This window comes from Medicago truncatula, chromosome 7, assembly GCF_003473485.1.
Source record: "Medicago truncatula cultivar Jemalong A17 chromosome 7, MtrunA17r5.0-ANR, whole genome shotgun sequence".
NCBI classification, from domain to species: domain Eukaryota; kingdom Viridiplantae; phylum Streptophyta; class Magnoliopsida; order Fabales; family Fabaceae; genus Medicago; species Medicago truncatula.
Window position 1 is genome coordinate 29,144,810 of NC_053048.1, and position 24,195 is coordinate 29,169,004.

The 24,195-nt window shown below is 32.8% G+C and overlaps 2 protein-coding genes across 2 annotated transcripts; both read right to left on the reverse strand.

The window, feature by feature from the left end:
* Positions 1-4,961: 4,961 nt before the first annotated feature.
* On the reverse strand, positions 4,962-10,417 carry LOC25498514 (amino acid transporter AVT1G). Its single transcript, XM_013593441.3, has 10 exons — positions 10,097-10,417; positions 9,784-9,998; positions 8,265-8,288; positions 7,986-8,166; positions 7,548-7,770; positions 6,688-6,823; positions 6,409-6,577; positions 5,869-5,912; positions 5,716-5,778; positions 4,962-5,235 (listed from the first exon to the last, which is right to left on the reverse strand). The coding sequence occupies exons 1-10, from the start codon at positions 10,305-10,307 to the stop codon at positions 5,140-5,142; spliced, it is 1,362 nt and encodes a 453-aa protein (XP_013448895.2). The 5' UTR covers positions 10,308-10,417; the 3' UTR covers positions 4,962-5,139.
* Positions 10,418-16,466: 6,049 nt separating this feature from the next.
* Positions 16,467-22,390, reverse strand: LOC25498515 (amino acid transporter AVT1D). The gene is made up of 11 exons (XM_013593442.3): positions 21,932-22,390; positions 20,992-21,275; positions 20,485-20,699; positions 20,065-20,088; positions 19,785-19,965; positions 19,382-19,604; positions 18,808-18,943; positions 17,704-17,869; positions 17,276-17,319; positions 17,121-17,183; positions 16,467-16,804 (listed from the first exon to the last, which is right to left on the reverse strand). Exons 1-11 carry the CDS (start codon positions 22,147-22,149, stop codon positions 16,709-16,711), a joined length of 1,650 nt encoding a protein of 549 aa, XP_013448896.2. The 5' UTR covers positions 22,150-22,390; the 3' UTR covers positions 16,467-16,708.
* Positions 22,391-24,195: the final 1,805 nt, after the last annotated feature.

Here is a 24,195-nt window from a genome sequence, read left to right on the forward strand (position 1 = left end):
TCATTTAGACTTTTTTTTTTTAATCACTAATCAAACCTCACTTTTTGCTAAATCTAATGCCCTTGAGGCCTCTCATCTCTATTCTTCAAAATCTCTTTTCAAACCTAAAATCAACCAATAAAAACAAAAACCATCTTTGAGCAAGAACTACGCCGGTTTTGATCCCGTAAAACGGTACGTAGGCAATGAGTCAAAACTCATCCAAGCCGAAATAAAAATCAAATTCTACCTCTTCTCACCTCCATTCTTAACTAATCACACCTTCTTTTTTACAAATAAGCAATAAAATTAAAGCGTAGAAATAAACTTAGGAAAGCGGTTCTTATGGAATACCATAATCGCTCCGGGTGCCTAACACCTTCCCGTAGCGAAAACGACCCCCGAATCCGGAAACTCAAGGGTTTTTCTTCTTTTACCCTTCCCAAGAAAAAAGAGGGATATCAACGGTCAAAAGGTTCAAGTCCAATTAATGGCTTGGCACCCAAAAACCATGATAACATGTATTAAAGCATAGAGTGATAAGACAAATAATATACAAAATGAGTACAAATTTAATAATCTTTTTACTTGTTTCATGTCGAAAATCTGTTCTTCTCATGAAACTTAATTGAATACATGGCTCATAATTAGCTCATGTTTAACACCAGAATTCTTTATACGCTAATGCCATTTTGTATTTTAATTTTCTGTATGCAGGGGTTGTTGGTCTCTCATTTTAAGTGCCTTTCATTGGGATCAAACAATCAGCTTTGGAAAAATAATTTAGCAAGATGGAGCTTAGTTTTGCACTCAATTGTAGGGTGCATTTTATTAAGACTATTATTTTCGGATTTCATTTCTTGAGAGAGTGGAACTTTTTGGTTAATTGTTATTGATCTTAATTTTGTGTTTCGTATGGTTTTGTAAGACATATAAATATTTGGATAATTTTTCTTGAATGGTTACTATTTTGTTTGCTTATAAGGCTACTATATTATTTACTTTACGATGATTTTATTTTTCATTTATTCATCTTTTTTTTTAACCTTATTTTTTTTATGAAATGTCATAATCAGAAAGCTTGTTTTCTTAAATAAAAATTAAAAATTTTATAAAACAATAAAAACCGAAAACCAATCCAATCCAAACCGAAAAAAATTGGATTGGATTGGATTGGATTTGATTTTAAAACCAAACCAATTGGATGAACAAATAACAAAACCGAAGACATTGGATTAGATGGTTTTTCCTTCCAAAACCGAACCAATCCAATCCGCGAACACCCCTAGTTGGTTGGGTTGTTGGATGGAGGGTGGTTGGTTACCAATGTTGTTAGGGCGGTGGGTCTTCCACTTTTTTTTTTTTTTTTTTTTTTTTAAGGATTTAAGGTTAGAAGGAGTATCATTGTCGATTAGGTTCCATGGATCGTTTGAGTTGGTAGAGAATAAATTGATTTCAGAAGATGATATGTTCCGTTTAGGTTGGGGTGTGAATGAGGAAGCTTGGAAGTGGAGACGTAGGTTTTTTCTTGGGAGGAGGAGTTGGTGAGGGAGTGTGTCGATTTGTTATCTGTTGTAGCTTTACAGGTGGATAGGTGGAGTTGGAGATATCATTCATTGTCTAAATACATTGTGAGCATCACCTCTAAGATGTTAACCGAGGTTTTAGATCATGATGCAGTGGAAAATGGTTACAACTATTTCAATCATATCTTGTGGCTAAAGGAGGTTCCGTTAAAGGTCTCGCTACTTGCTTGATGTTTACTTCAGAATCGTATTCCTACCAAAGACAATTTATTGAGACCTTAAGTGCTTTCCATTAATGATCAACTTTGCACAGGCGGATGTGAATGTAATGAGGATATAGATCACCTATTTGTTTCTTGTGTTTTTTATGGTAATATTTGGTGTTTGATTTGCAGCTGGTTAGGGATTCATTCGGCATCCCCTCACACATTATCTCCGCATCTTCAACACTTATGTGGATTGGAAGGTTTCTTGAAAAACATTTGTTTAGTTTTCACGATGATCTGGTCATCAGTTGTTTATGTTATATGAAAAGAGAGAAACAAGCGTATTTTTCAACATAAGGAGGAGCCTATTCAATACATTGTTGAGCAGGATAAACTTCTCGTGTTTTGGTGGTTTAAATCGAAGATTGTTTCATTTGATTTTCACTACATTGGTTCACTCTTTTTGAACTGTTTCTTGAATCTTTTGATGTCTCCCTAAACACTTCTTATACTAGTTGACATTTTTGTTGTGGTAATATATTTCATTTTAATCTCTTAAAAAACAAATTACATACCAACATTGGTTTCTAAGTGGGTTTACCGTTAAGCAATGATCTTTTATAATTTTCTAATATTATTATTTAATAAATACACATTTCCTAAGATTAGGGTGGACTCTGATGTGTGTTTCTTTAGTTTATGACCCTTGATTAAATTTGATTAAAAAGATAAAAAATGCAAGTTGGAGAGAGATGAAGAGAGGCTTATTCATTCTTATAAGGAGAATGCTAATCATTATCCTTAGAGACATTGGTTAAAGTACTTAAATAAGTAAGTTTGCATCGAAAAGTGGTGTAATGATTGCTAAGAAAAAAATAAAGACTTTTATTTTCAAGACAATGTTTATATTAATAGGATCTTTAACCATCGCCTTCAGGACACTAATTAGCAACACCCTTCTTATAATTATAAATCGTCATCCACTATTTTTAATTCCAAATGGAGTACCTATCTATAGATGGTGGTCGATGCCCTTACTACTTATAGGCTACACATTGAACAAGGCATAGTAATTACATGACTACGTGGCCACTATTTGAGTCTTCCTTCTTTGTTTATAGTCATACCAATAATGTCGAATCTTCAGCACATGTGTTGTTACTTTGCTTAAGGACACATCATCATTTCTGGGTCCAAGAACAAGTCCTTTTTTGAATCCCTCAAAAAAAAAAAGTCCTTTTTTGAAGTATGTTCCAAATTTAATCTTAATAGGGTTGAAGCATTGGATTGTAGTCATTGTTTCTTTTCTCATTTAGCAATGCTAGAACAACAGTACAATATTTCTACGATTCCAGGCTAGGAAAATGTTCCTTGTATATCTCTAGTGCTATTTGACGCCTTTAGAGAAGTGGTGGAAGCAATAAATAGGTTTTAAAGAGATAGAAAGAATAAAAGGTCTAAAATATAAGGTCTTCCAAATTTCTAAATTGCATGTTATAAAAATACTATAATTTTTTTTTTTTTAACAAATCAAAATGGAATATATTGCTCAAAAGAAGAGTGATTCACCCCGCACAAGGTGTGCTAAAAACGATGAATCACTCAAAGTCTGATACAAAAACTAGGTGACTGACACAAACCCAAGTCACCAACAGTACAAAAAATAAAAATAAAAATTAGGCAGCCCCTATACAAAGAAGTGGGTGCCTCCACCAATCATGAAAACCAAAAGCCAAAGATACCGAATTTGACGAGAGCCATAAAAAAGAATCCAGCTTCACCTTTTCGACAATATTGTAAGGATCAATTACTGTATTTTTGAATAAACAGCTATTTCTCTCATTCCATAATGCCCATACACAGGCAAGCCAAATAACCTTAAGATAAAAATATGAAGCTCGTGGCATACCCAGCAAATGAGTAAACTGAAAGTAGTGATCCGCAACCGAACCTGGAAGAACATAAGAAATACCAATCCAGTGACATAATAAATACCAAACTTTCCCAAACAATTCACAACCTAAAACAAGATGCTCCGTCGTCTCAATGAGACCACATCCTCCAACATACAAAGTGTCAGAAGCTTGAAGAACGTGTCGACGCGCCAAATTTGACCTTGTCGGAATGCTGTCTTTCAATAAACGCCATGCGAAAAGAGAAACTTTTGTAGGAACCAATTTATGCCACACATCTGTGTTTGTAGCAACCACATCCTGATCCTCAAAAGATGTTAGGAAACGGTAAGTCCCACTAACCGAATATCCGTGAATAGGATCAAGCAACCAACACCAGTTGTCCTGTGAATTAACCTGCAAAATAACTGGATGATTGCGTAGATTTGATGTGGCTGATAGGTAGACTAGTTCACGTAGTCATGTATTAGAAGCCGTTCGACCAAAATTGGATGATAAAGATTCCAGTTTGCTATTTTTAAATTATAAATTTTAAAAAGTTATAAGTTTTTTTGAGCCATCCGATCGAGGTTGGACAACCATTGATGCCTTAACTGTGTGGAAAATATTAACAGTAGGGAATCCAATTTGATTTTATGAGTGATGGAAATTGATATTTGAGAATGTGAAACAGTGTTGAAGAACACTTGTTTTTGTCCCTACATGCAAGGCGTGTGCGCCTCAGGGAAAAAACACTGTGCAAGCTATATTTTCTTTTAAGAACAAAATGTCTTTTTTGATAGCAATGAAATGCTTTTCACACCATGTATGATGTTTACTAAAAAACACCGATCAAAAGTTTACTAAAAAAAGCCGGTCAAAAGTTACGACTAGGTTGAACAATTTGACCGGCTTAATGAATAAGATATATCCAATACGTATTGGAGGTGAAAACGAAGCTCCCTAGTTTTAGAACATCAGTTAAAGAGTTCAGCCCAAAACTGACAACACTTATCGAGTGTGGCTCATCCGGCGTCCAGCAGTTTTCCGTTAACACCCACCACCAAAACCTATCTTCTAGTAGGGTATTTCTACTCGCAAAATCTACCCGAAATCCATCTTTCGATAGTTGTTTTCATGCATTTTCAGCAACATGGGAGGCCCGTAGAGCAATCACCACACTTATCTCATGCATTTATCAGGTATGATATTTTTTCATTTCAATTTACACCAAAATGTGTATAAAAAAATAGAGAAATAGACAAAACAGAATAGAGAAATAAAGGGAAACATTTGCTAGTGGTATGGAAGGCTTATGCTACTGATATTCATTTTCATCAAAGAAACATTACAAGCAAATGCTCATTCTCACAATTCACAAGCATATAATTATAATCCTTCTCTCATGATTACAGATCAAGATAGCTTGTTCAAACCACATAAAGCATAAACAAACAATTTTGTCTTACAAGTCTAAAAATATCCAACACAAGCCAAGAAAAGAAGTGAGTTTTACAAAGAAAATAACACTATCATTTAATCTCCATCGCCAAATATTCTTGAAGTAGCTGAGTATGTTCCTATGATACCACTTATCACCCCCACAATAATAATCAAAATGCAATTTGTTATCTGAAAAAGAAAAAAATAACGTGCAATATAACATGTTTTTAGTCTCTATAAAATTAAAGTCTTTTCATGTTTAGCCTGTACAGATAGTTTGTTCAATTTTAGTCCTTATTTTACTTTTGAAGAGGCTATTTAGTTTCTAGAGGGACAAAAAACACATTTTTGGTAAAATGATTTCAAAATAAGGACTTCAATTGAAATGAATGTAGGGGCTAAATTTAAAAAGAAAATAAAAATTATAAAGATTAAAAATATATATAACCCCTATGAAGCACCGATACGGTGTCAGACACCCGTCGATGTCCGACACTGACACTGACACACGACACCTATGATTGCACTGAATTATATCATATTCTCAAATTATTATCCGTCTCGGTGTCGGTGTCTGTGTTGTGTCTGGTGTCTGCGTCTGTGTTCGTGCTTCATAGTGTAACCCTAATATAAAACAGAAGTATTATAAAGAAGAGCTGATTGAAATACCTGCATAGTTGATAATCTGCCACTATGTAGCTTAAGATAACATGCACAAGGATATATAAGTGACTGTCATGAAACATGAAGAATATGTAAACCAATCTGCTTTCATGATTTTTTTCAAATAATAAGAAAAGTAAATTTGAAGAGATAACTTACAACTAGCATTGACATTAGAGAACCAATTAGAGCCATGACAGAACCTGTGGTAAATTTGAACAAATAAAGCATTAATTAAACACTGCAAATTCATTCTCTTTGTCATTATAACTTGCTTCCAGCGATAGTGAGTAACATATTGGCAAGTAAGACACCAATATGCTACAAAACTTGAGCAAATGTGGCTGCAATTGCGGTCACAATTGGCGTTTAGGAGATCTCTAAAACCTTTATATTGCAGCCGCAATTACAGTTGTAGGCTATGATGTGTTTCTCAAAAAGTCACAAACAATGAAAAAACATAGTAAAGAAAAGCAATGCACCTATGAAGCACTTCCACAAACAAGGACACGACAAATCGACACTGACACAGACACATTGACACGGGTGAAAAATTTGAAAATATGAGTTAATTGAACGTAATCACATGTATCGATCGATGTCGTATCCATGTCAGACACCAGAGACACTTTTCATCAGAAGTGTAAGTGCAACAGAGCAACGCACAAAGGTAGTAATAATAGTATGGACAATACTTACCAAAATATGGAAAAGAGAGGGCCACAAATAAACTTGAAAACACTAAAGTTGTTTTAATAAAAAGAGACATAGCATAACATCTTAGCCTAGGAGAAGGGACGACAAGTTCCTCTATGCTTGATGCAACAGGCAATAATATTAAGGCAAATTTTGCCAAAGGAGTCACAACCTATAAATAAAACAAAACACAGAAATTTGTTAAAATGTGTCATCTATGTGATAAAACATGAATTTAAAGTCAAGAAAAAAGGAACAAGGAGATTAATTTTGATTTCTTACAGTTGTCCAAATTGCTATCTGTGATGCATATAACTCTTTGGGCATGTTTAAGGTAAACTGGGATTCAATTTTGTCACCAAACATTAAATAGCCAACTGCTCCTACACTGGTGTACATAATAACACTAATAGCAAAACTGCACAAGAAAATAAAATTAATGAGAATTGTTCTTCAGTAAAACTGCACTAATATTTGACTATGAAAAAAAAAGTAGTAGTTATTAATGAAGGTTGGTTCCTTTAATTATGCCAAAATTAATGAATAGCATCATGGTTTTAAACTGCGATTGAGGTCGTATTTGTGGTTATGTTGTGAACATCTGTATTGCGGTAAAATGTAGACAAATGCGGCTACAATTACAGTTGTGATGGCATTGTGGATACCTATAAAATCACACAATATTGCATTTGCAATTGTTGTTGTGCACTGTAACTCAGGGCCGTATCTGAGGCAGAGCGAGGAGGGGGACCTTCCTAAGCCCAAAAAATAATGGGCCCCAAAATATAAAATTAAAGGTTCATTAAGTAAAAAAATATTAGTGTATGTTAAAACCATATACATTTTAGTTGAAAAAAGACATATTAGGTAATTGAATATCACATTTTTTAACGTAATAATAACTATCATCTTCAATAAAATTATTTTCACACTTTAGGAAGTCAATTTCTTTTTATATACTTATTAGTTAGGGCTTAAATTGTAGGTTCGCTCGCAGGCCACCAAAATCTTAGAAACAGCCCTACCGTAACTTATCATGAGTAGAATATCAAGCACTTATTTTCTTGCAACAATTGCAATATTTTACTTTACTCTATAAAATGAGAAAAATCCTAAATTTAAATAGAGAAATTTATGCTAACCTGATATATAGAACTAATGGGAATTTGGATTGATCCTTCATGGAAGAGTAGACGTTTGGAAAAACTGCATGGCCAGTAAATGCAAAACCAAAGAGACCAATTGATACAGATATGTTTTTAATGTCTAAAAGTTTGTTTCCTGGATTAATAAATCCAACTTGGTCAATTGCACCAACCCAGAACAAACAAAGTGCTACAATTACTGTTGCAAATATTCCTCCAACTGAATACAAAGGTAAACAATAATTAGTAGCTACATTTCAAAGAGAGAAATTAAAAATGGTATAGTTTATGTATAAATGCTATTTAACAATATTTTGTACTAAAAGAGTATCACGGAACAATAGCAATTTGAACAAATTCCGCTACGCTATAGAGCTGGTATAGTTGTTTTTAACAACATTGTAAAGAACATATGATTTTGATCAAGAAACTAACCTGAAATATATGAAAGCAGGCTTAGATTTTTCAACCAAACCGTTGGTAAAACAAGAAGAGCTGCGGCAATGGTGAAAACTTGATGCGTACTAAGTTCAGTGCCGGCTACGATCATGCTGGTGTTGGGGAAAAGTGCAGAGAGATTATCACTTACAAGTGTTAAAAACTCAACAGAAGCACCCTACAAATAAGAACAATGCACCTTTGAGCACACATTTGAGATTAAATTTAGCAATCTAACATAGAAAGAATTGCAAACAGATCAAGTCTTGAACTTACAAATAGTTCCAAGGATAAAATGATCTGCAGCTTGCACAAAACATAGTTGTTAGATTTCACTTTATATTCACAACTTCACACACACAGACCAATATACAAGTTGTTTTATATTGTGGTCAAATTACACAAATGTGGTCTCAATCATAGTCGTGAAGACAACAAAATTGTGGTCAAATTACACAAATGTGGTCTCAATCATAGCCGTGAAGACAACCAAAACCTTGATATCGTAGTCATCAAGATCACGGTGTAACAAATATCGGGGCCTAATTCATCCCTACAAAACCAGCTTGTACGGTGAGGAGTGTCTCTCCTCTTTATAAACTCTTTTCAAGAATCCTATTTATCCGATGTGGGATTAAATCCCCTCGAGTGTTGACCGCTAACACACGGTTGTATACCTTTTTCCAAACTCAAACCTAATAATTATATTATTCTCGTAAAGAGGGTTTTAAGCTATAGTTTTGATAGCGATCTAAGCAATTGCGACTGCTTTGAGGTCAAATCAGTCGTATTTTTGATCCAATTCTTTACAATATTCAAAATTGTGACCGTGACTGCTATTTAAAACAAAGGTTGTTAAAATCGGGATTTTGCTTCAGATCGAAAGAGAAGAGCAAAATCGAGAATCGTAAAATCACAACCAAAATTGAAGAATTTTACTCAACTACTTTTGTAGAATCGATATAAGAAATCGCAATCAAAATTGATGGATTTTATCAAAATAATACTAAACATATGTTATAAGGAAAATTCTATGAAGTCATGAGAATGACTTTTCTGATGAAGTTAACACTATAACATCAAAAATGTTGTGAGTAACACTCCACTGTTTGTGCAGTGGTATCAAAAGTTCAGTCCCCATAGTATCATCAATTCATCAGATTAACAATAATACACTTAATCTAATTTTATCCTACCTTGTTTTAAGTGTAACACCCCACAAAGTGTAACACTCAAGACTATCTCATGATATCAACAACTCTGTTAAGGATGCCAACGATAAAATAGTACATGTAAGTCCAAGATGTTGCAAGCATTACTAGATGAATTACTATTGATCATTAATCAGTAATCAACAATTTAAAAATGAATCATACATTAAGATTAAAATTAACTTTTTCAAAAAAAGTTATATATATATATATATATATATATATATATATATAGTCATCAAGGTTTTAGTTTGTAAGAAATCGTAAAATCGCAATCAAAATCGATGGATTTTGCCTATTTTGGGATTCTGCGATGGATTTGAGTTGTTGAAGTTGAAGAAAGTCGCAAATTCCTGAATTTTAGGATTTAAGTCGGGATTTTGACAACAATCTCAATCATAGTCGTGAAGACAACAAAAACCTTGATGTCGTAGTCATCAAGATCACGGTTTTATACTTTTTTTTCCAAACTCAAACTTAATAACTAGCCGTATTTGGTCGCAATTCTTTACAATATTAAGGATTGCAACCACGGCTGCTATTTAAAACCATGTTTGTAAACCTTATTATTGTATTGTACTCACCGCGATCCCCAAGCGACCGGCGTATCCAAAAGCAGCTTGGCCAATATCCGGATAAGTGTCGAGTCCAGGGTAGCTTTGTAAACATCTCATCAATAAAATTCCAGTATAGCAACAAATGACAGCAAACAGTAACAGTAATGCAAGGCTCAAAAACCCTCCTTCTTTTACTGCATATGGCATAGTCATAAGTCCTATCCCACATAGTAGATTGGTTCCTTCATTCAAAACAAAATTGATATAAGTTCTCAAAAAAAATAAAGACACTCTAAGATATAAGCAGATGAAAATTAATTATAGAACAAATTAGTCATACCATTAATTACTGATCGTGCAAAGGAACATTGCCTTGGGGTTGAAGTTTTCTCAGAAACAAAAGGTATAGTTAAAGAGTTAGAATCATCTTGGTTTTCCTTAGAGAGATAACTACTCTTCCATGTTGAACCCATTCTCATTAGGAATATAATATGAAACAAATTTAGTGAGTTGTGGAATATAATGTTAAAATTTGATCCAAATAAAGACATCAATTCATAAAAGTTTTAGTTAGAATTAATCAATCATTTCCTTAATTTTTTATGATGACATGTGATGCAGATACTTTATTGGACTTGTACCTTCTTCACACACACTTGTTTCAAAGACATGAAATTGTACAAAACAACGTAATGTTTTTCCTGATTAGGGAATTGCCTCTTTATTAAATAAGAAAAAGCACACCCTTCTAAGATGTACTCTGGTTTGAACATGTGATTGTTTTACTGGTAGTGATTACATGCGTGCAACGTGGGGAAAATTTAATATTTTTTATTATTTTTTTGGTAGTGTAGGGGGATTTAACATTCAAAAAGGAAGGACTATTTAATAATTAGTATAAAAATGTACAATTTATAACTGATGCGACTATAAGAGAGAAATAAGTAATTAAAAAATGAGAAATGTTAACAAGTGTCCTATAATATTCTTTAAGAATCTAAAATAGTAATTTTTTATGACAACTTGTGTATTTAATGCATTAAAAATTGAATTGATTGACTTTTTTAAAGAATAAATTCTTAATTTAGAATGTTTAAAAGTGCCACGGGGCACACGTTAACAAAACCCTTCAAAAATTATTAAAAAAAATTAAAAAATTGAAATGATACTTATATGATATAAATATAAGGGTTTTTCTAACATGTGCAATGTTGTACAGGATAAAAAGTAATTAATGCACTTTTTTTTTTCTCTCTCTCATTAACTTTTCTAACCCATTTATGTCTTATTAATTAGCTTTATGAATTTTCACCATCACAGTCCCAACGTTACAATTCACCTTAATGAGTGCAAACAAGCGAAAGGTCATGTAACAAGGAAATCAAAATTAGGAGAATTTTGGAATCAGTGGATAGAATTGGTGGAATGTTATGTCATTAAACTTGAGTTGTCTTTTATGTTTGAAGTGTAGCTCTTGTTTCAGGAATATGTGTTATGTTCTTTCCCTTTGAGACCATGGGCCAAGAACTACAAACATTCACCTCACTAATTCCGGCAAAAACGGCCACAAAGGATTGAACCACCATTAACAACAAGATTTATTCTAATCGAAGTTTTATTTTCAATTGGACAAAGGATCTTTTCAATTAAAACATTCATCTTCTTCGTATATTTCAACACTGTTTTTTTTTGGAAGAAAATAAACTTGCATATGGCATTCAGTTTCAAGAAATGAGGTCATTAATATGGCATAGGAAAGGCTAGAAAGGTTAGTAAAAGAGAGAAAAAAAGTGCATTAATTGATTCTTATCCTGTGCAACATTGCACATGTTAGAAAAACCCTAAATATACAGTGTTGCACAACTAAAAGGTTATCAAAATAACATTTCTCTTATGATAATTGTACATTAATTTAGTATTTTTTCATCATATGTCCTCGTGAGCTTGGTTGTAGGAACAATACATAATATATGTAAGGTCTAGGGTTCGAATTCCGAATACAAAAAAAAAAATCGTAATATTTTATAAGATAATTGTTGATATCTCATCTGGTCCTTTTTTTTTTTGTGGTGTCCGGGGTTCGAACCCCAAACCTTGCATATATTATGCATTATTCTTAGCAACTGAGCTAAGCTCACGAGGACCATTTGATTCTCGTTTAACCACATGTATTATTTTATAAAGTCCTCACACATTTAATAATCACATACAAGAAATAACGATTATATTATATAGCTTATCTACTAATTAAGTATTTGTCAGTTCTCCAAAATTTTAAGAAGTATTATTCACTTAAAATTTTTTTTTTTTTTTTTGACAAACTTAAAAATATTTCTTCTTGCCCCGATAACCACATGTAATATCTTTATAAAGTTTTCACTCATTCAACGGTCATATACAGAGAAGGCTTATTTAATTCATTGGTTCCTTAAATAACCTTAAGTTTTCATTTTTGTTCCACAATTAATAAAAGTTCCGTTTTGGTCTCTCGGGTTTTCCCCTGTTTGCCAAATAAATCTCGGACAGTTAATTTTAACTTCAAATGTCTATCACTACAAGAAATGTTGCATTTTACCAAGGGAAGAAGCCCTGGAAAAATGCAGAAAGCCTTGGCAACTGGACGTTTGCCAGGAGTTTCCAGGAGTAAATCACCATGGACAGAGAAGGAAGAGAGGAATTCAAAGGTGTTGGTTTCATGGCTAATAGATGTCGGAGTATGTAGATCGGTCACCGTGAAAGTGGGTGGTTGTGGTGGTGTTTTTCGTGGAAGGAGAGATCGAAGAACAGAGAGGAGAAAATAAAGGAAACATTTCTCAAGTGAGAGAAAATAGAGGAAAAGGCATTTTTAAGTAGCGATGTAGCCTTTGCAGGCTTTGTTGACCGAATTCAAGGCTTTGTAGTTTGCCAAGGGCATCTAGTCGCATAACCCCTGGCAAATGTCTGAACCGTACTACAATTTTTGACTAAAGAGGAATCAAAATATTCTCGTTTGAATTTCAATTCCCTCCATGCATTTTGCCACGACTTTTGTGAGGGGTTGCCCCTGGTAACTTTGCTAGGAGTTTTCTCTGGCATAGCTCCTGGAAAATTTGACAGCAGTTCTTGCTCCTGGCATTATTCCCTGGCAATATGCAACATTTCTTGTAGTGTATGATAGACCAATCTTAAGAGTGGTCCATCGTATACCTTATAAATTTTGTTTATTTTAACCGTTTGATCTTTTGTTTTAAAGGAGTACCATTGGTGAAAGTGAAAGAGTTAATGGTAACAAAATCTGAATAAGAACAACCTTTTAGTTAAAATCAGAAATAGATTTAAATGAAGAAAACGTATATGAGATTTGATGGGTTGAACTTTTGTGTATAAAGTTAGAAGATGATTAGAGAATGGATCTGCAAAAAAAAAAAAAAAAAAAGAAATTAGAACAAGGAGTGTGGAATTTTTATGTTTGAATTCATTTGGTTTAATTATCATAGGGTGATGCTTCTGCTTCCGTGGATTGTTGTAGTGCTAATGGTGGTGGTGATGGTGATGAGAAGAAAAGGAAGAAGGTTTGTTGGAAAGTTGTTCGTGCAGCAACCATTAATGGTTATGGAGATGGTAGAAGAAGGGATTCATTGATGAAGAAGACAATATATACTTTTGCAAATGGGAAACAATCAAAACTCACGTAACCCTTCCTTATTTTCTTTTAATTGTTTATCATGTGGCATTTTGATTTATTTTTTAATTAAAAAATACACAGTTGGTATCCTAATCACTTAAGTGATGTGACATATAGGCATTGACCTAGTCAAAATTGAGCTTTTGCAAAAGGGGTAAACATAGATGGTCATTTTTGCCATTTTTTATTAATGGGCCAAAATTGCTATTTTTGCAAACTTAAAGGGTGAAAAGTGTGTTTAGCCAATAATAAAATAATAGCACAACAAATTTCATATCGTGGTTTCTCCTTCTTGGTCTACAAATACACAAAATGCAAACACCTCCCGTGCATTTTAAATCCCAAAATACAAAGGGCATTTTTGATTTGTTAAAAAATGAGGGAATGGCTAAATAACCATGGACATCCTTCAATACATATGGACACCGGCTAAATAACCATTCAAATATAAATTTTTAGAGAAATGATATTTGTACAACCATTTTATGACAACTTTTAAACAATTTTCTCTCTCATACTTACATTATATTCTTCCTCGCTCTCTTCCTTTTTCTCTCTCCATTATTTTTAACCAGAAGAGAGAAAAGAAAGATTGTCAAAAAGATTATACTAAATAGTTGTTCAAATATGATTGCTTAAATTTTTAAGTACCCAATGCTCACAAAGATATTTAATGCCAACTCATTTGTCACATACCTGCACGTGCATCTTGTTAGGACAAATTCTATGGAAAAGAGAGTCCAACTTTTTTTGTTGACAAGTCAATTTTATTTAGATGCACATTTACTTTTAACTAGGACTGGAAATGAGTCCAGTCGAATCGAACTTTTATGAGCTCGACTCGACTTGTTAAGAATTGTCTCAGTTCGAACCTTGGTAAAAATTTGAGGGGTCTATGACTTATAAAAGGGGGTGAAGTTAGAGGACTGGAAAGTGATTTTTTTTTAATAGGAGGCCAAAATTACTATGGAGCTAAACATATGAGGTCAAAAATACATTTTAGCCAAAAAAAATTAATGAGTCCAAAGTTATAATCAATTTTGATCATTTGTTGTCCTTATTTCTCTATACAATGATCCTTACTATAGTCACTATGACGATTCTTACCACAATAATAACATCTCAACTTTAATCTTATATCCAAATATTTTATACAAAGAGATAACTTAAAGTTTTCATATAGAATGATAATGATTTCTTCAATATTTACCGATAATCTTCTTACCTACATTGCTAGAAAACCCTGATAAACATTTTAGTAGCAAAGCACAATGATAAATACTCAAAGAAAACAATGTTTTTCTTTTTTCAATTTTTTTATAACATAAAATAAAATAAAATAAATCACAACTAAAATAAAATTGTCTATTTTATCGAAATTAATCAACATTTCTTGACAACGAAATATGTAAGGTGAGAAAACAATTTCTCTTAGTTTTTTTTACTAAAAATCATGTGTCTAAAAGTATATTTCCCATAAAAAAAAATAAAAAATAAAAACTATTTTCTTTAGGCAGTCAAACTAATCCACCTAAATTGACATCGAAGAGAATCAAATATGAGATCTTGAGAGAAGCACACTTCAAAGTTCTAAGTTTACAAATATACTTCGAGACATAGAAATTGTGTTTTTTTTAGAAACAGTTTAGAACAAGTACCGGAGGTGAAAAAAGATACAACCTAGTTTTACTAAGCCACAAATTTGTTGCCACCCCCAGATAGTTCAACACACATCCGACTAGTCAGGCTAGGCCAAACCTAGTTCTTTTACAAAATTTTATTTTTAAGAAGTCAAATTAGTCCATCAAAATTAAGAGTAGAGAGAATTGTATATTAGACTTTGAGAGAGACTATTTTTACAAGAAACTTAATATAAGATGATTGCTCATCTTCCTATGTTATGTTTAAAACTGTCAAAATACATTACAAAAGCTTTCTTCCGGTAACATTATGCATTTTAAGGGTGGTTTGTTGAGCAATCACTCTAATATAATTTAAAAAATAAAAATAAAAGGCCCCAACTCTAATGTAATGTGCCAGCCAAATGAAAGTTGCTCTTTAGGAAGTTACCATTTGCTCACATGCATCTCAAACTGAACAAAACACCTCAACGATAATTAATTACAATTCGTTATTCCTCAAGATTTCAGGTTCGATTCTCCCTGATAGTTAACTACCGTACCGTTCCTGAAATACACTTGTATTTAAGTGTGTAAATAGAAAACGTAAGAACATGATTTATCCTAAATGGTAGTTAGCTACCGTTGCTGGTTTTGTGATCACGTTTTGTCCAATTCCTTTCACTATTACATGCTACGGGATTGGGATTGCAGCTGGTAAATATAATTTGGCTCTCCAAAATTGTAAGAATAAATGATGAAATACAAATCAACCAAGAAATCATCAACATCCAAAAATGGCATTCAAGCATACCAACAATATCAGGAGTAAGACAGCTAGCTAGCTGACAATCAGTGTTTGAGAATTTAATGAATCCAATGAACGAGGAGATTGGACATAAATTTGCTTAGTGAGAATTGAGACATAAATTTCATACACTATCTTTATTGGACAAAGTAATTTACGAGAAGATTGGAAAAATCTTGTTCTTACATTTTCTATCCACACACTTAAATATAAACAAGTCTATTCCAAGAACGGAGCTAACTTCCGTTTAGAGCAGCCGATAGTAAATTGTCGTTGAGAGTACTTTGGCCAGTTTAAGATGTCTGTGAATAATTGTTAGATGTTTAAAGAGCAATTTTCAAATCAAGTTTGACTAAAATGGTACGATTGTTTTTAGAACCATAATCGAAGAGTTCAGCCGAAATACAGGCCCATTGAGTCTGTACATTCGGCCAAGCCATAATCTTTTTTGGGACAACACTTATCTCATGCATTTATCAAGTATCATATTTTGTCATTTCAATTTAAACAAAAATGTATATGAAATGATTTACACCAATATGTATAAGAAGCAGAGAAATAGAGAATTAGACAAAATAGAATAGAGAAATAAAGAAAAATTGCAAGTTGTATCGAAGACTTCTTCTACTAATATTCATTTTCATCAAAGTGTATAATAATAGTACAAATCAAATAAGCATTACAATCAAATGCTCATTCTCACAAATATATGGCTATAATCCTTCTCTCATCTACTATGGTGTATATAAACACACATACAACAACAATTTTGACTTGCATATCTCAAAAAGTCTAAAAATATCTAACACAAGCCAAAAAAAAAAAAAAAAGTGACTTTTACAATAATATTAATACTATCATTTAGTCTCCATCGCCAAATATTCTTGTAGTAGCTGAGTATGTTCCTAAGATACCACTTATCACCCCAACAATAATAATCAAAATGCAACTTGTTATCTGAAAATAAAATAATTAACATGAAATATAATTAGTCTCGTAAACATATTTTTAGTCTCTCTGAAATTTAAGTCTGTTCAAGTTTAGCTTCTACAAAAAATTTATTCAATTTTAGTTTCTTTTTACTTTTAAGAGACTATTTAGTTTGAGGGACTAAAAACACACATATTTTTGTAAAAAATGGTTTCAAAACAAGGACTTAAATTGAAATGTATGTAGGGACCAAATTTTAAAAAATTATTTTATAAGGATTGAAAATATATTTAACCCTAATATAAAACAAAGAATGATTTCAAATAAGAGGTTATTGAAATACCTGCATATTTGATAATTTGCCACTTTGTAGCTTGAGATAACATGCACAAGGATATATAAGTGCCTATCATGAAACATGAGAAGAATATGTAAACCTATATGCTTTCATGATTTATTAACATAATAAGAAAAGTAAAACTTGAAGAGATAACTTACAACTATCATTGACATTAGAGAACCAATTAGAGCCATCACAGAACCTGCAGTAAATTTGAACAAATAAAGCATCAATTACACACCGAAAAATCTATTGTCTTTGTCATTATAACCTGTTTCTTGTTTCATATAATTAACATTGTTCTTGGAGGAAGAATATTGCAATAGTGAGTAACATATCGGCATGTAAGAAAGCAATGTGTGGCATGGTTTTAAATTGCGGTTGTGATTGCAGCTGCAAAACTTTAGCAAATGTGGCTGCAATTGCGGTCACAACTGCCGTAGAGGAGATCTCTAAAACCTTTATATCGCAGCCGCAATTACAGTTGTAGGCTATGATGTGTTTCTCAAAAAGCCATATACTATGAAAAAACAAAGTAAAGAAAAGCAATGCACAAAGGTAGTAATAATGGTATGACAAAACTTACCAAAATATGGAAAAGAGAGGGCCACAACTAAACTTGAAACCACTAAAGCTGTTCTGATGAGAATAGACATAGGATAACATCTTAGCCTAGGAGAAGGGACAAGTTCCTCTATGCTTGATGCAATAGGCAATAATGTTAAGGCATATTTTGCCAGAGGAGTCACAACCTATATGTAAAATAAAACACAGAAATTTGTTAAAATTTGTCATCTATGTGATAAAACATGAATTTAAAGCATAATAGTCAATCCCGCATAATTGTGTGTAGCGGTCGACCCTAAAAGTGGGATAGAAGGATAGCATATAGCGGTATGATAAATAACGGCCATCGATATTTGATTATTTTTTGGACAAGTTACATGTATAATACTATAAAGTACAAACAAACTTATATTTAATATAAAATTAACTCATTAGGGGTTGGCCTAGTGGTTGATTTGGGATCTTGGAGTGTGCTCCTCTCAAGGTCTCAGGTTTGATTCCCTCTGGTGCCAATTTCGGTGGGGACTCCATACAGAGCTTTGCTCTGGCTTAGAACGAGGCCCCCGCGCAAGTAGGCGGCGGGATTGGTCCTCTCGGATTAGTCGGTCCTTGGATCGGATACCGAGTTTTAAAAAAATATATATATAATTAAATGTAACACTCAAATCTCATGAAACATTCATAAATAAAAAAAAAAAACCATAAAACAAAAGAAAACAGATGAAGAAAAAAAGAACAGAGAAAGAGAGAAGATATCCCCATGTTGTGTTTTCCAGTTGAAAGATAGAAGACTGTGTTTCGCGACGCAGGTGAGAAGAGATAAAAATTTGAAAAGTGTTAGGGTCTACAAAATTCCCTTCAAAAGGTTTTAAAAATAGGGTAAATTTGGAAATTTCCTACTAAAATCAAATAGCGGCTGACGCGGCCGCTATCCGCTACGTACCTCTCTACCGCTATAGCAGCTGAAGCGGAAGCTATTTGATCCGGCACCACAACTACGAATGCTGTAGCGGTTTGTCGCCGCTACGCCACGCGCAGCCGCTATAGTGCTGCTTTCGGCCGCTATTGACTACTATGATTTAAAGTAAAAAAAGAATAAAGGAAACTAATTTTGCTTTCTTACAGTTGTCCAAGTTGCTATCTTTGATGCATATAACTCTTTGGGCATGTTTAAGGTAAACTGGGATTCAGTTTTGTCACCAAACAATAAATAGCCAACTGCTCCTACACTGATGTACATAACAAGACAGAAAGCAAAACTGCACAAGAAAATAAAATGAATGAGAATTGCTCTTGAGCAAAACTGCACTAATATTTGACTATGACAAAAAAAAAATATAGTAGTTATTAATGTCAAAACAACTTCTGTTGAAGGTTTATTCCTTTAGTTATGCCAAAATTAATGAGCAGCATCATGGTTTAAAATCACGGTAGAGGTCACATTTGTGCTTATGCTGCGAAGTGCGAACCTCTATATTGCGGTAAAATGCAGACATTTGCGGCCACAATTGCAGTTGTGATGCCATTTTGGAGACCAATAAAATCGTAATATTGCACCCGCAATTGCAGTTGCGCAGCGTAACTTATAAGCATGAATAGAATATCAACCACTTATTTTCTTACAACAATTGCCATATTTTACTTTACTCTATAAAATGAGAAAAATCTCAAACATAAATAGAGAATTTTATACTAACCTGATATATAGAACTAATGGGAATTTGGATTGATCCTTCATGGAAGAGTAGACATTTGGAAAAACTGCATGGCCAGCAAATCCGAAACCAAACAGACCAATTGATACAGATATTTTTTCAATGTCTATAAGTTTGTTTCCCGGATTAATAATTCCAACTTGGTCAATTGCACCAACCCAGAACAAACAAAGTGCTACAACTATTGTCGCAAATATTCCTCCAACTGAATACAAAAGTAAACAAATAATTAAGATCGACATTTTAAACTTCAATGATATAATGCCGTTATAGATGCTATTTGACAATATTTTGTACTAATAGCATATCGCGGAACAATGGAAGTTTGTTCAGTTGTTATTTAACTATACCGTAAAGAATGTACGATTTTGATCAATAAACTAACCTGAAATATATGAAAGCAGGCTTAGATTTCTCAACCAAACTGTTGGCAAAACAAGAAGAGCTGCGGTGATGCCGAAAACTTGATGTGTACTAAGTTCAGTGCCAGCTATGAACATGCTGGTGTTAGGGAAAAGTGATGAGAGATTATCACTTATAAGTGTTAAAAACTCAACACAAGAAGCCTACAATAAGAACTATGCACTTTTGAGCATACATGAGAAATTAAATTTAGCAAAACAAAATATAAAAAGCACTGCAAGAAGATCAAATCTTAAACTTACAAATAGTTCCATGTATAAAACGATCTGCAATTGGACAAATCATAGTTATTAGATTTCACTTTATATTCAAAAGTGCACACAAACAGACATACACAAGCAAGTTGTTTTAAATTGCAGTCAAATGTCGCCAATGCGTTCTCAACCACAGTCATGAAGACGACAAAAACCTTGATGTCGTAGTCAAGATCGTGGTTGTATAGCTTTTTCAAAACTCGATCCTAATAATATTATATTTGTAATCAGGGTTTTAAACAAAGGTTGGCGATAGCGATCTAAGCCGCAGAGTAACAGTTTTTTATGTTACCAAAACCTTAACATGACAGCTTTTGAAGCCATATCAGCCGTATTTCATCGCTATTCTTTACACTGACCAAAACTGCTATTTAAAAACATGCTTGTAAACCTTATTATGGTACTCACCGCGATCCCGAAGCGACCAGCAGTTCCAAAAGCAGCTTGGCCAATATCCGGATAACTGTGGAGTCCAGGGTAGCTTTGTAAACACCTCATCAATAAAATTCCAGTATAGCAACAAATGACAGCAAACAGTAGCAGTAATGTAAGGCTCAACAACCCTCCTTCTTTTACTGCATATGGCATGGTCATAAGTCCTATCCCACATAATAGATTGGTTCCTTCATTCAAAACAAATCTGATATAAGTTCTTAGAAAATAAAGACAGTCGAAGACATATAAAGGGTAACCCGGTGCACTATAGCTCCCGCATACACAGGGTCCGGGAAAAGGGTCCCACCATTTTTGGTGTATTGTACGCAGTCTTACCCTGTTTTTTACACAAGAGACTATTTCCAGGACTTGAACCCATAACCTTTCAGTCACATGACAACAACTTTACCAGTTGCGTCAAGGTTACCCCTCTAAGACATATGTAGATGAGAAATTAATCATAGAGCAAATTAGTTATACCATTAATTACTGATTGTGCCAAGGAGCATTGCCTCTGTGGTGTTGGAAATTCAGAGGTAGAGATTTTTGAACAGCTGACAGGTGATTGATGATGAGATGTTGTTGAAGTCGGATCCTCTTTTTTGATTGAATCTTCCTCGGTAACAAGAGGTATAGTTAAAGAATTATAATCATCTTGGTTTTCCTTAAAGAGATAACTACCCTTCCCTGCTGAACCAATTTTCCTTAGGAAACTAATTCCAGGCGGGGTTACACTAACACTTGTTAACATATCCATCGATGTCCTACACATAAAATCGAACAAATTTAGTGCGCGTTTGGAAAACACCAAAATCACGGTGGATCAGAAGCTGCATATTTAAGAAAACTTCGATTAATATGTCGACGTGATGTTGTGATTTAAGAACAGCACTACAAACATTTGCATCAAAAATTTCTTGGGAAACAAATTGTGTGTTATCCGGCATATATGAAAATATGTTGCAGTGCTATAACAACCATATATTCAAATTAATTTGCCTATAAATTTTATAAAAGTCAAGTACAAGAGATACCTCAACCCGATAAGCAGAGCTAATAAAGAAAAGTAGTAAGTTTCATCTAAAATCGAAACGGGTAATTAAAGAGGCCTAATGCAAACGACAAAGGCCAATGTCATACAAAATTATACGAAACAAATTGTATAACGAACATGTACATATTTTTTGAACCAACTGAAACAACTAGCCATCAAAACGGAAGAGGGAATCCCAAGTAGGGTTGCACCACCACCTAATAAAATTGAAAAAGAAAGAGGGCATCCCAACTAGGGTTGCACCCCCGCAGGATTTGAATGTAGAGAAAAACTAGAGGTGATGATGTAAATAAAGAAAACATAAATACAAAAATCAAAACAATGATACAAACCATAATATAATAAAGAAATGATTATAAATATTACCTATAGGTTTGAGGCCATGTGGTGTTAAAATCAACCTCATTTGATGAATATCTTGAAGGAGGTGAATTCTTATTATCTGATGATTCGGTATCATCATCATCCATTTGATTTTTAAAATCCCTATCTGCTTGATTTTCTTCATCATCCGTTTGAAAATCATCTTCACGGTCAAGTTTATGATCAAGATCTTCATCAAGCTTCATTTCACCTCTTTGCATTCCAATTCACACCCTTGTTATCAAATGGTGTTGTTCCTCAAATTCCTCTAAACTTTATCTTATAAAAAGAGAGAGAGAAGAAAACAATAATTTAAAATATCTTTTAAAATTGAAAACAGAGAGACATTTGAATATTGTTTGAGGGTGCTTTGAACTACGTTGGCGTACAAAAGTTTGTGTTACATATGGAGGTGACGGCTTCTGATATATATCAGAAATATATGATTAATGTATTTCTAGGTTTTTGTTTCTTTTCACAAAAGAAACTTGCGAGGCGTTGTATCCTTATATAGTACTAAATTATAATAATAATTAATTAATAATAAGAGTAAATTACATTCTCCATTCAAAAAAAAAAAAGGAAATAACACTTTCTTTAAATGAATTTTAAATTACATTTATCTCATCTCTTATGTTAAAATTAAGGGTGTACGTCCAAAACTGAACCAATCCAATAAAAAAACCGTAAACCAAACAAATTCAAATTAAAACCGCAAAAGTTTGTATGTATTCGGACCATTTTTTTTTACTCAATCGTATGGTTTGGTTCGGTTTGCGATTTTTATTTTACCAATAGAACCAAATCAAACCAAACTGCAACATAAAAAAACAATAATTAAATATATGTTACATAAATCAATACTCGTAGAAAATAAATAAAAACTGTTATAAAAGGACATATCTTCTCTTGTTAAGTTTCTTCTAATTTGCTTGTTATTTAAAATATTTATCTGCTACTTAAACTTTTAGAGAATAATAAAATCTTATTCTTTTGCATTTCTTAAAAATATGATTACTTTTTGTGCACGTTTTTTATTTGGTCTATGTAGTTGAAAAAAATGTTGGATGAAATTGAAAACATTGTTGAAAATATGTTATGTTTTATCTTTTTAACTAGATTTTAATATTGAAAACAAAAAATTATATTATCTCGAGAAAAAAAACCACACCAAAAGAACCAACCCAAACCGTATTGGTTTGGTTTGGTTCGAATTTTCTTTTAAAAGTCAATCAAATCAAATTAAATCGCATGTTTTTTTTTTTTATCTTGGGGTTTGCTTGACTTTTAACTTCAAAAGAGAATCAAACTACACGACGAACACTCCTAGTTTAAATAGAAACTTTCATCTCTCATCTATTGAGAATTAAAATCAAGTGTAAATTATATTATCCTACCTTAAGAGATGTTTGAATTACATTTCATTCAAAAAGATAGAATATATTATATTTGGACTGTTTTTTCTCCTTCCAAAATTACCCTCAACTTTCATTGCGAATATCACATATAACAAATAGATAAGAGTAAATTCAAATATTAAAATAAAATGTAACAAATTGTATATGTCTGTTTTTTCCTTATCGTTTAAAAAAGATAATGGATGAGAGTGAATTCAAATATTTAAAATACATAATAAACACAATATTTTTTTGTTACAACACAAAATATATCGTGTAACAAACACGATGCGAGTATGCGTCGAGCTTTTTTTCTTTATCCTTAAAAAAATGTAAAAAACAAGATCAAGTATGTGTCACTGTAAATATAATCAATAGGAAAATGATTGTTATTTTATTTTTATTTTATATGTTGACAAACCAATATACATTGAGTTAATAAATAATTTCGTTATATCCTTTGACAAGAATTTGTAAATAAATCGATGTACAAATAATTTAAATTAATATTTATAAAGTTAAAAATTGGAATCAAAATTATACAAACAAACATAATAAAATATACACACGCATAACTCGTAAGCCCGGTAAAATGAGCGGACATACATGCACGATAGTCCCGTCTTTCCGCTGGTAGATGATAAATAATTTGCACTTTTATACCGTAACAAACTATATTTATCTTTTTCAATAGTACCAACTATAAAACCCACTTGGATTGGTCTGGTGGTATTGGCTTGGACCTTATTGTGCCCTTCAGGGTCTCAAGTTTGATAAATTTGCTCAAGAGTATAATTGAAAGGAAAAAAAGCTAGTCCAAAATGGTCTACTTTCTTTATATATAGTATAGGTATATTGGTCTCATAAGTC

Bases quoted from the DNA above. Each gene is read 5' to 3' on its own strand.
- LOC25498514 (XM_013593441.3), bottom strand. From the start codon at position 10,307: ATGTCTTTATTTGGATCAAATTTTAACATTATATTCCACAACTCACTA. The intron at 8,289-9,783 runs GTGAGTACAATA...TGCAAGCTGCAG, and splicing joins CCGGTCGCTTGGGGATCGCG to ATCATTTTATCCTTGGAACT. The intron at 5,913-6,408 runs GTAAGTATTGTC...AATTTACCACAG, and splicing joins CCTCTCTTTTCCATATTTTG to GTTCTGTCATGGCTCTAATT.
- LOC25498515 (XM_013593442.3), bottom strand. From the start codon at position 22,149: ATGCAAAGAGGTGAAATGAAGCTTGATGAAGATCTTGATCATAAACTT. The intron at 17,870-18,807 runs GTAAGAAAGCAA...TTTTACATATAG, and splicing joins AGATAGCAACTTGGACAACT to GTTGTGACTCCTCTGGCAAA. The intron at 16,805-17,120 runs GTATTTCAATAA...TTTTATTTTCAG, and splicing joins GCAAATTATCAAATATGCAG to ATAACAAGTTGCATTTTGAT.